The sequence below is a fragment of the Heterodontus francisci genome, chromosome 37 (genome assembly GCF_036365525.1).
Source record: "Heterodontus francisci isolate sHetFra1 chromosome 37, sHetFra1.hap1, whole genome shotgun sequence".
Taxonomy (NCBI): domain Eukaryota; kingdom Metazoa; phylum Chordata; class Chondrichthyes; order Heterodontiformes; family Heterodontidae; genus Heterodontus; species Heterodontus francisci.
Genome location: NC_090407.1, coordinates 1,200,937 through 1,213,224, shown reverse-complemented (window position 1 = coordinate 1,213,224; position 12,288 = coordinate 1,200,937). Strand labels below are relative to the sequence as shown.

General features: G+C 44.8%; 1 protein-coding gene across 2 annotated transcripts; it reads left to right on the top strand.

Annotated features, from left to right (window-relative positions):
- The first annotated feature begins 1,419 nt into the window (after positions 1–1,419).
- Positions 1,420–11,753, top strand: mul1 (mitochondrial E3 ubiquitin protein ligase 1). 2 transcript variants are annotated; one of them, XM_068016817.1, is made up of 4 exons: positions 1,420–1,541; positions 2,294–2,381; positions 7,046–7,166; positions 8,097–11,753. In XM_068016817.1, exons 1-4 carry the CDS (start codon positions 1,431–1,433, stop codon positions 8,824–8,826), a joined length of 1,050 nt encoding a protein of 349 aa, XP_067872918.1. In that variant the 5' UTR covers positions 1,420–1,430; the 3' UTR covers positions 8,827–11,753. The 2 variants fall into 2 exon arrangements, with proteins under 2 accessions (XP_067872918.1, XP_067872919.1); XM_068016818.1 differs by having other exon boundaries at positions 1,459–1,541; positions 2,215–2,381.
- Positions 11,754–12,288: the final 535 nt, after the last annotated feature.

Here is a 12,288-nt window from a genome sequence, read left to right as displayed (position 1 = left end):
ATTAGTATAAATGGGTGGTTGATGTTCGGCACAGACTCGGTGGGCCGAAGGGCCTGTTTCAGTGCTGTATCTCTAATCTAATCTAACCTTGCGTTGATGTTCACTGGAACACTGCAGCAATCCCAGGACAGAGATGTGAGCATGAGAGCAGGGGGGAGTGTTGAAATGGCAAGCAACCGGAAGCTCAGGGTCCTGCTTGCGGACTGAGCGGAGATGTTCCGCAAAGCGGTCACCCAGTCTGCGCTTGGTCTCCCCAATGTAGAGGAGACCACACTGTGAGCAGCGAATACAGTATACTACATTGAAAGAAGTACAAGTAAATCGCTGCTTCACCTGAAAGGAGTGTTTGGGGCCTGGGATAGTGAGGAGAGAGGAGGTAAATGGGCAGGTATTCCAGCATTTCTTGTTTTTATTATATTATTATTAATGGAGGAGCTGGGTTAGTGGGGAATGCAGGGCGGGGTTATCTATCGGTGGAGGGGCGGGGTTATTGGTGGAGGGGCGGGGTTAGCTATCGGTGGAGAGGCGGGGTTATCGGTGGAGGGGCGGGGTTATCTATCGGTGGAGGGGCGGGGTTATGGTGGAGGGGCGGGGTTATCTATCGGTGGAGGGGCGGGGTTATCGGTGGAGGGGCGGGGTTATCTATCGGTGGAGGGGCGGGGTTATCTATCGGTGGAGGGGCGGGGTTATCGGTCGGTGGAGGGGCGGGGTTATCTATCGGTGGAGGGGCGGGGTTATGGTGGAGGGGCGGGGTTATCTATCGGTGGAGGGGCGGGGTTATCTATCGGTGGAGGGGCGGGGTTATCGGTGGCGGGGCGGGGTTATCTATCGGTGGAGGGGCGGGGTTATCTATCGGTGGAGGGGCGGGGTTATCTATCGGTGGAGGGGCGGTGTTATCGGTGGAGGGCGGGGTTATCTATCGGTGGAGGGGCGGGGTTATCTAACGGTGGAGGGGTGGGGTTATCGGTGGAGGGGCGGGGTTATCTATCGGTGGAGGGGTGGGGTTATCGGTGGAGGGGCGGGGTTATCTATCGGTGGAGGGACGGGGTTATCGGTCGGTGGAGGGGCGGGGTTATCTGTCGGTGGAGGGGCGGGGTTATCTATCGGTGGAGGGGCGGGGTTATCTATCGGTGGAGGGGCGGGGTTATCTATCGGTGGAGGGGCGGGGTTATCTATCGGTGGAGGGGCGGGGTTATCTATCTGGAGGGGCGGGGTTATCTATCTGGAGGGGCGGGGTTATCTATCTGGAGGGGCGGGGTTATCTATCTGGAGGGGCGGGGTTATCTATCTGGAGGGGCGGGGTTATCTATCGGTGGAGGGGCGGGGTTATCTATCGGTGGAGGGGCGGGGTTATCTATCGGTGGAGGGGCGGGGTTATCTATCTGGAGGGGCGGGGTTATCTATCTGGAGGGGCGGGGTTGGTGCCGGGAATGGATGGTGCCGGGAAGGTGCAGTTGGCGGCGGCGGCTGTGGCCTCGGCCCTCAGCGCGCTTTGTTATTCGGTGTACTGCCGGAAACGTGCTGCCGTCCGCACCCTGCAGGTCAGCACAGCGGGGGATCGGAGAGCGCGGTCCTTCCGGGCCCTGGCTTCGGGCCTCGCCGTCTCCTGGCTGCCTGTCCCTATGATTGGTGCGGCCATCCCGGAGCGCGAGTCAGTGCAGGCCCGGGTCCGGAGGCTGCTCCCTCAGGGCCGGCATCGGGCTGAGGGACCTCCGGGAGGGAGGGAGGAACCTGGAACAAAAACAAGAAATGCTGGAATCACTCAGCAGGTCTGGCAGCATCTGTGGAGAAAGAAGCAGAGTTAACGTTTCGGAACTGAGTTAGACTGTCGGCTGCGCCGCTCACCCCCCCCCCCCCCCCCCGGGCTTGGGGTTGGCTCACTGTAAACCATTGGATCCTCGCCTCCAGCCTGTGATTGTGATTGAAATGGGAAATACTGGAGATACTTTATTAATGTTAACCTGAATACAGTTTGTTTCGAACAATTAGTTTAAAATATTTCTTTACACTAAATTGAGCTACAAGGCCGGCATTTTGTCATGTTGAAATAGTAGGTTAGCTGACTGATTGTCCAGGAAGCTGTATTGAGAGTGTAAATAAACGCAAAATACTGCAGATGCTGGAAATCCAAAATAAAAACAGAAGGTGTTTTCTTCAGAACATCTGATGAAGGGTCACTGGTCTGAAACGTTAACTCTGCTTCTCTCTCCACAGATGCTGCCAAACCTGCTGAATATTTCCAACACTTTCTGTTTTTATTATTGAAAGTGTAAATGTTCTCTTAAACTTTTAGGAAGCACGAAAATTTCCTTTAGATCAAGATCTCAAGACTGTTCTGTTGAATGCACCAGGAAAATGCCTTCCGTATGCTGTGATAGAAGGTAGGTTCTCAATAATTACAGTGTTAATGTATTTGAATCATTAAAAGGCAAGAATTACTTTATTGTTTCACGGGATGTGGGCATTGACCATCCCCAATTGCCCTCGAGAAGGTGGTGGTGAACCACCTTGAACTACTGCAGTCTGTGTGGGGTAGGTACACCCACAGTGCTGTTAGGAAGGGAGTTCCAAGATTTTGATGCAGTGACTGAAGGATGAAGTTCAGAAGTGGGAATGTTCGCTGGCGATTGTACAGTGTTCAGTACCATTCGTGACTCCTCAGATAATGAAGCTGTCCGTGTCTGCATGTAGCAAGACATGGGAGAGAAGGTGGTATTGCACCGTTGAGCGAGGAGTCAATTACTGCAGTAAGGAGGGATGATCTTTTAGAAGGTTCCTCTAATGAGGCCATATGGGTAGAACCTAAAAACAAAAAGGGGGCAATCACCTGGCTGGGAGTGTACTACAGGCCTCCAAATAGTCAGGCAGTGACAGAGGAGCAGATATGTAGGCAAATCTCAGAGAGGGGTAATAATAGTAGGGGATTTCAACTTCCTCTATATGAGAGGGGATAGTTTAGTGCAAAAAGCTTAAAGGGGATGGAATTCTTCAAATGCATACAGGAGAGCTTTTTGAGCCAGCACGTAGAGAGTCCTACAAGAGGAGGAACAGTACTGGACTTAATCCTAGGGAATGAAGTCAGACAAGTGGTGGAAGTGGCAGTGGGGGAACATTTCGGGGATAGTGACCATAACTCTGTAAGATTTAAGGTAGTTATGGAAAAGGACAAAGATGGGCTGTAAATAAAGGTACTGAATTGGGGGAAGGCAGATTTCAATATGATAAAACAGGATCTGGCCAAAGTGAACTGGGAGCAGCTTCTTCTAGGAAAGTCTACATTAGACCAGTGGGAGTCATTTAGAAAGGAAATTGTGAGGGTTCAAGTCCAGCATGTTCCTGTAAAGGTGAAGTGCAGGACCAATAAGTCCAGGAAACCCTGGATGGCAAGGGATACAGAGGATTGGATCAGGGGGGGAAAAAAGGAGGTGTATGGTAGATTGAGAGCGCTGAAAACAGCGGAGGCACGAGAGGAGTATAGAAAGTGTAGGGGAGTACTAAAAAAAGAAAAGCATGAAAAATCACTGGCAGACAAGATAAAGGAAAATCCCAAGGCGTTTTATAAGTATGTTAGGGGCAAGAGGAAAACTAGGGAAAAAGTGGGGCCTATTAGGGATCTAAGTGAGGACATAGGTGAGGTTTTGAATTATTACTTTTCATCTGTGTTCACTATGGAGAGGAATGATGTCGGTGTATTGATCAGGGAGAGGGATTGTGATATACTTGATCAAATTAGCATTGAAAAGGAGGAAGTATTAGCAGGCTTAAAGGTGGATAAATCCCCAGGCCCAGATGAGATGTATCCCAGGCTGTTATGTGAGGCAAGGGAGGAGATAGCGTGGGCTCTGACATAAATTTTCAGATCCTCTCTGGCCACAGGAGAGGTACTGGAGGACAGCGAATGTGCTACCATTATTCAAGAAGGGCATCAGGGATAAACCAGGTAATTACAGGCCATTGAGTCTAACGCAGTGGTTGGGAAATTATTGGAAAAATTTCTGAGGGACAGGATTAATCTCCACTTGGAGAGGCAGGGATAGTCAGCATGGCTTTTGTCAGGGGGAGATCGTGTCTAACAAATTTGATTGAATTTTTCGAGGAGCTGACTAGAGGTGTAGAATAGGGTAAAGCAGTTGATGTCGTCTACATGGACTTCAGTCAGGCTTTTGATAAGGTCCTGCATGGGACAATGGTTAAGAAAGTAAGAGCCCATGGGATCCAGGGTAATTTGGTAAATTGGATCCAAAATTGAATTAGTGGAAGGAGGCAGAGGGTGATGGTCGAGGGTTGTTTTTGCGAATGGTGGCCTGTGACCTGTGGTGTACTGCAGGGATCGGTGCTGGGACCCTTACTGTTAATAGTGTACAGTAATGATTTAGACATGAATATAGGAGGTATGATCAGTAAGTTTGCAGATGACACGAAAGTTGGTAGTGTCGTAAATAGTGAGGAGGAAGGCCTTAGATTACAGGACGATATAGATGGGCGAAGCTGTAGCAAATGGAGTTTAATCCTGAGAAGTGTGAGGTGATGCATTTTGGGAGGACTAACCAGGCAAGTGAATATACAATGGATGGTAGGACCCTAGGGAGTACAGAAGGTCAGAGGGACCTTGGGGTGCTTGTTCATAGATCACTGAAGGCAGCAGCACAGGTAGATAAGGTGGTTAGGAAGGCATATGAGATACTTGCCTTTATTAGCTGAGACGTAGAATATAAGAGCAGGGAGGTTATGATGGAGCTGTATAAAATGCTGGTTAGGCCGCAGCTGGAGTACTGTGTACAGTTCTGGTCACCACACTATAGGAAGGATGTGATTGCACTGGAGAGGGTGCAGAGGAGATTCACCAGGATGTTGCCTGGGCTGGAGCATTTCAGCTGTGAAGAGAGACTGGATAGGCTGGGGTTGTTTTCCTTGGTGCGGAGAAGGCAGCTCACCAGCACCTTCTCAAGGGTAATTGTGGATGGGCAACAAATGCTGGCCTTGCCAGCGATGCTCACATCCCATTAAAGAAAATAAAATGCATTCCTTGTGGTAACTTGTTCCACATTCTCACCACTTTCTGGGTGAAGAATTTTCTCCTGAATTCCCTATTGGATTTATTAGAGTATCTAGTATCTATGGACCCTAATTCTGCTCTCACCCACAATTGGAAACATCTTTTCTATAACAACTCTATCAAACCCTTTCATAATTTTAAAGACCTCGAACAGGTAACCCCTCAGTCTTACCAGAGAAAAGAGCCCCAGCCTGTTCAGCCTTTGATAATATATCCTCTCAGTTTTGGCAATATCCTTGTGAATCATCTTTGCACCTTGTCCAGTGCCTCTATTTCCTTCTTATAATACGGAGCCCAGAGCTGTTCGCAGTAACTCCAAGTCTAGTCTAACCAATTCTATGAATGAAACAATATTAAAAGGATATAATCTAAATTTTGTGCTCCATCTACTGGTTATCTGCAGTAAATGCTGTTCATGTGAATTTCTGATCCACTCAACGTGTAGGTTACTTTATAGAAACCAAAGGTCTGTCAGGTTGCTGGTAGATTTGGACTTCCGATAAAGTTACCAGCTATATGGCCATGCAATTTGAAATCTTAATATCGGGTTACTTGTCACTTACGGCTCTGATTAAACCAATGTTATGTTTCAGTTGAATGTTAAAGTTGGCTTGTTGGCAGTTGAACCCATACGGGTTGGAGTCATAGAACTTACACCAGAAGAACGAAGCCATTTGGCCCACCATGCCTGTGCTGGCTGTTTGAAAGAGCAGTTGTACTTAGTGCCACATTCCCACTTTTTGTCCGTTACCCTGTCAGTTCCTTGTCCTCAATACCTGTCCAGCTCCCTTTTAAAATTATTTATGGAAGCAGCTTCCATCAGCTTTCAGGTAGAGCATTCCAGATCCCAACAACTGAGTGAAAACAATTCTCCTCCTCTCCCCTCGAGATCTTTTGCCAATGGTTTTAAATCTATGACCTTTGGTTATGGACCCACTCACCACAGGGAATAGGTTTAAGTGAATATACAGTGAAATTATTTATATCAGCTAATCAGTACTGTTCATATACTTTGTGTTAATTGAAGTAATACTCTTGACTGCAGTTTAAAAGTATATTTGCAGTCAGAGACCAAGGAACTTGCCATTCATCTCGTTGACAGCTGCCCACAAAGATTTGATCTGCTGAGATTTCCAGTGCAGTGCTCTGTACTGGGCATCTGTGAGCAGGGCCAGAACTGCCAAGGCTTTTCAACCAATCAGATTAAAGAATCCTTGTTGATACATGGGGTTCAAACCCAGAAGTCTAAAGCAGGAAATATAAATTAGATTTAAATCACGTAGAGAAAGCAAAATGAAGATTGTGAAATACAGATGGGTTTAAGGGAGAGAAGGGACAAAGTTTTTAAAAAAAAATTAAATCTGCAACATTAATTTTCCTGGGCAATGAGACACCACACTTGTCAAATTAATTTTTCAGGCCAGTGAGGTTGTTCATTAATTATCACTAAACATGCTGTTAATTCACTTCTCCTGAATGCACCAACCCTTTTTTAGACCATCCTTAGTGCAGCATGAATGGATAATTGTCCCAAGTTTGCGCTATTTGGTAAGAGCTGCAGCAGTGCATCCTGTGGAGGATGTCTGGAATTCTCGACCCCAGAGAGTTGTAGAGGCTAGATCACAAAATATTTAAAGATTTTTAGATAGATTTTTAAAATATCGGGGAGTTGAGGGCAATGAGGAGCTGGCACGAAAGAGGAGTTGAGGTCTGGGGCAGATCAACCATGATCTTATTGAGTGGTGGGGCAGGCTTGAGGGGCCAAATGGCCTCCTCCTGCTCCTATTTCTTATGGAGCAGGCTATCTCCGACAGCAACTTGTGAATTTCCATGTTTAACTGCGTATGTGCAGGCACCAGAAGTTGCAGTCTGATCTACCCTGTGATATGGCAAGCAATTGCACCCTCACTTATAAAAAAAAACCGGGCCATGGTATTTGATGTGTAAATTGCTGGCAATTGTAATTATAGACCTTTTTCTGTGCTGTAGGTATGGTTAACCCAGTCAAAGAGACCCTGAATAGCCAGTTTGTGGATGGTTGCAAAGGAGTAATACAACGACTTGTTTTACAAGAACATAAAATGGTGTGGAATCGAATCACCCACCTCTGGTAAGTTTGTAATATGGAAAGAGGATCCATAATGCCAGCCAGAAGAGGCATCAACCTGAATTGTTTCTCTCTGCATAAATGCTGCCTAACCTGAGTATTTGCAGCATTTTCTGTTTTTATTTCAGATTTCTAGCATCTGTAATATTTTACTTTTCATCTAATTTAATTGGGGCTCTGTAGTCACATTGCTTAAAATGTGATCTGGAGGTTTGCATTCTTGCACAAGTGCATTGCTTCATCTCATGCTGTAAATTAAGTGAGCTGAGCCTCTTGGACCCCAGGGCTGCTGCTGCAACCGTTTTAGTTTCCTCCATAGAAGCTGTGCCAGTCCCAGAAATTACACCAGAAGTGCCATTTAATTGAGTTCAATGTCTGTAGCCAGTTTGGTGAAATTTGTTAATGGATTCATCTTGCCTTTTGGTTCAGTGTTCAATAGAAGCAAATACTGGCCCCACTGTGAATTTAATTACTCTCTCATTGTCAATATATAGACCTGCAAATGGGTCTCCTTGTCTTTCTGAAACACTTGCAGAGGAAAGTGAATTGCAGAAAGTGTCCCTGTACATTCCAGAGCAGCTATATTGCAAAGAACAGGGGAAGTCTGAGCCTCTAGCCTGTAGCTTGTGGTCAGACTGTACGAGAGCTGCTCAGGATAATCTGGACTCCTAGCCCACTTTATTTGCCAATCTGAGAGGCCGGGTGTGAATGAGGAATCCTATTCAGGTGTTTTGTCGCTAAAGCATTTTTAGAAAAACATGATAAAGAACTTAATGGTGAAATCAGTACTTTATCCTTGGAAAAGTTGGGAGTATATTGAATAAAAAGTCTTGTGGGCTAAATAAAACTAAGACTTGTACAGTGCATAGTAATACACATGGGGGATGTGCTGCTTATATTAGCTGTAGATTTCACTTTGTTTGCTTTCAACAGGAATGACTGTGAAAAGATTATTCATCAAAGGACTAATACTGTACCCTTTGACCTTGTGCCTACTGTTGGTAATCCTAGCTTGTCAGTGAGAGTGATAAAACCCTTGGAGTCATCTGAACTGAACCTCGAAACTGTGTACGAAAAATTTCATCCTGTTGTACAGACATTTACTGATATAATTGGTCATTACATTAGTGGCGAGCGGCCAATGGGGATCAAAGAGACTGAAGAAATGCTAAGAGATAAGGACATAGTAACTGGGGTTGGGGAGCTTGTATTGGACAATAACTTTATTAAGCTACAGCCTCCAAAACAAGGGCTACAGTACTACTTGAGTAGACTGGACATTGAGTCCCTTGTTCGAAAGCAAGAGTCCAAGGTAAAGCTGTGGAAAATCCTGACTATGGTGTTTGGAATTGCAACTTGTGCAGCCTTATTTTTCGTATTACGAAGACGGTATAAAAGCTACAAAATGGAACAGGCACAGTCAAAGCTGCAGAGAGAAATGTTGGCAGTGAAGAAAAAGCGTTTGCAGGAGCTTGACCTGACTGAGGATGAAGTCCCACAAAATGCATGTGCCATCTGTCTGACCAAGGACCGTTCCTGTGCATTCCTGGAGTGTGGGCATGTCTGTTCTTGTACTGATTGTTATGAGGCCCTACCTATTCCTAAGAAATGTCCCATTTGTAGAAATGTTATCTTCAGAATAGTCCCATTGTACAATAGTTAAATATTCACTTTTTTTACAGCTCTTTAATGAAAATGCATTGTGGTAGGAAACGTTTTATTCATTTACAGTACAATTAGTCTGTGTAAAAACTGATGTAGGAATGTGTATGTTTAGTAGAGCTATTAATTTGGCTGATTAGTGTTTTTCTTCAAGTTTCATCTCCCATGATGGATCATCCTATATTGCTGAAATGCATTTTTACCCCTTAGAGTTATACAGCACAGAAACAGGCCCTTCAGCCCATCGTGTCTGCGCTGGCCATGAAGCACCTATCTGTTCTAATCCCATTTTCTAGCACTTGGCCCGTGGCCTTGTATGCTATGGTGTTCCGAGTGCTCATCTAAATACTACTTAAATGTTGTGAGGGTTACTGCCTCTACCACCTCTTCAGGCAGTGTGTTCCAGATTCCAACCACCCTCTGGGTGAAATTTTTTTTTCCCTCAAATCCCCTCTAAACCTCCTGCCCCTTACCTTAAATCTATGCCCCCTGGTTATTGACCCCTCCGCTAAGGGAAAATGTTTCTTGCTATCCATCCTATCAATGCCCCTCATAATTTTGTACACCTCAATCAGGACCCGCCCCCCCCCCCCCCCCCCCCCCTCAGCCGCCTTTGCTCTAAGGAAAACAACCCTAGCCTATCCAGTCTCTCTTCATAGCTGAAACGCTCCAGCCCAGGTAACATCCTGGTGAATCTCCTCTGCACCCTCTCCAGTGCATTCACATCCTTCCTATAGTGTGGGGACCAGAACTGTACACAGTCCTGCATCTGTGGCCTAACTAACATTTTATACAGCTCCATCATAACCTCCCTACTCTTATACTCTATGCCTTGGCTAATAAAGGCAAGTATCCCATATGCCTTCCTAACCACCTTATCTACCTGTGCTGCTGCCTTCAGTGGACAAGTACACCAAGGTCCTTCTGACCCTCTGTACTTCCTAGGGTCTTACTTTCCATTGTATATTCCCTTGCCTTGTTAGTCCTCCCAAAATGCATCACCTCACACTTCTCAGGATTAAATTCCGTTTGCCACAGCTCCGCCCATCTTACCAGCCCATCTATATCGTCCTGTTATCGAAGGCTTTCCTCCTCACTATTTACGACACCACCAATTTTCGTGTCATCTGCGAACTTACTGATCATACCTCCTATATTCATGTCTAAATCATTAATGTACACTACAAACAGCAAGGGTCCCAGCACCGATCCCTGCAGTAGACCTTTGGTCACAGGCTTCCACGCACAAAAAGAACCCTCAACCATCACCATCTGCCTCCTTCCACTAAGTCAATTTTGGATCCAATTTGCCAGATTGCCCTGGATCCCATGGGTTCTTACCTTCTTAACCAATCTCCCATGTGGGACCTTATCAAAAGCCTTACTGAGATCCATGTAGACCACATCAACTGCTTTACCCTCATCTACACATCTAGTCATCTCCTCGAAAAATTCAATCAAGTTTGTTGGACATGATCTCCCCTTGACAAAGCCATTCTGACTATCCCTGATTAATCGCTTCCTCTCCAAGTGGAGATTAATCCTGTCCCTCAGAATTTTTTCCAATAGTTTCCCAACCACTGATGTTAGACTCACTGGCCTGTAATTACCAGGTTTATCCCTGCTACCCTTCTTGAATAATGGTACCACATTCGCTGTTCTCCAGTCCTCTGGTACCTCTCCTGTGGCCAGAGAGGATCTGAAAATTTGTGTCAGAGCCCCTGCTATCTCCTCCCTTGCCTCACATAAGAGTCTGGGATACATCTCATCTGGGCCTGGGGATTTATCCACTTTTACGCCCGCTAAAACAGCTAATACTTCATCCCTTTCAATGCTAATTTGTTCAAGTATATCACAATCCCCCTCCCTGATCTCTACACCTACATCATCCTTCTCCATAGTGAACACAGATGAAAAGTAATCATTTAAAACCTCACCTATGTCCTCTGGCTCCACACACACATTACCACTTTGGTCCCTAATGGGCCTTACTCTTTCCCTGGTTATCCTCATGCCTGTAATATACTTATAAAGCACCTTGGGATTTTCCTTTATCTTGCCTGCCAGTGTTTCTTTTTCATGTCCCCTCTTCACACTCCTAATTAAGTTTTTAAGTACCCCCCTACACTTTCTATACTCCTCTAAGGCCTCCGCTGTTTTCAGCGCTCTGACCCTGACATAATCCTTTTTTTTTTCCTTTTCCAATCCTCTATATCCCTTGACATCCAGGGTTCCCTGGACTTGTTGGTTCTACCCTTCACTTTAATGGGTACATGTTGGCTCTGAACTCTCACTATTTCCTTTTTGAACGACTTCCACTGGTCTGATGTAGACTTTCCCGGAATTAATACATAAATCTCTAAGTCCACATCCCATCATTTCAACTTGCAATTGGAAGGGTATTTTAAAGTAGGCCTTTTTAGTGACATTTTATTTTATCAATAAAATACCTTTTCATCCGTGACACGGTCTCGTGACATAATTTGAAATGCTACAAATTGTACTGATTTGTCCAAAAACTAGTAGAGCTTTTGGGAACGGCAATCGACATTTGTATCTTTCAAAGCCATGTGTCACATGGCTACTCTGATCCTGGCTGGTTGAACATTTTTTTTTTGTCCGAAATGTTTTTTTAAGCAAAAAGAGAATCAGGATGGCCTTGGCTGATGTACTGCATTACCAGCTTTTGAGTGAATTGGTTTCTGAACGAGTATCAGCAGCATCTTTAAGAATTGCTGTTAATTTTGTCGAATATGCTTGCTGATCAGTCTACTTCAGTATGAACCAGACTTCTACAGTAATGGGTTAATCTGATGAGTTTCATATAAACTACTCACAATTGTACATTTATATGTATTTTGCATGTAGTTTTGGTATTCTGATCTTATTAAAGGAGACAGCATTGCTAATGTTGGCTTGTAGCAGAAATTCAGATCAGTCTATTTTTAATCATACACTTGATTGTTTTGTTTGTTTATGATGTCTGTTGTCTTGCATGTACTATGATCAAGTTGATGCACTTTGACACAACTGGTGCATTTATGTGGGGGTTCTGATTGTTTCTAGACTGGATTGTGTATATTGAAATATGAAGAAAGTATACACTGGACTGTATCTTAAAATAAAAGTTGACTTATTTTCTTTTTTTAGATACAGTGGCAAAATACTGTTTTTGCACCAAAAAATCCCACGGCACTATTTCGAAGGAGTGTTCTCCCCGGTGTCCTGGCCAATATTTATCCCTCATTTAACATCACAAAAGAACAGATTTTTTGGTCATTATCAAATTGCTGTTTGTGGGAGTTTGCTGTGCACAAATTGGCTGTAGCTTTTTCTACATTACAACAGTTGCCACATTTCAAAAGTACTTAATTGGCTGTAAAGTGCTTTGAGATGTCTGATGGTCGTGCAAATTGCTATATAAATGGAAGTCTTTCAAATATATAATAGATGGTGAGTGTGA

Coding starts and splice junctions, on each gene's coding strand:
- mul1 (XM_068016817.1), top strand. CDS start 1,431: ATGGATGGTGCCGGGAAGGTGCAGTTGGCGGCGGCGGCTGTGGCCTCG. Junction 1,542..2,293: donor CTGCCGTCCGCACCCTGCAG/GTCAGCACAGCG, acceptor TTAAACTTTTAG/GAAGCACGAAAATTTCCTTT. Junction 2,382..7,045: donor TCCGTATGCTGTGATAGAAG/GTAGGTTCTCAA, acceptor TCTGTGCTGTAG/GTATGGTTAACCCAGTCAAA.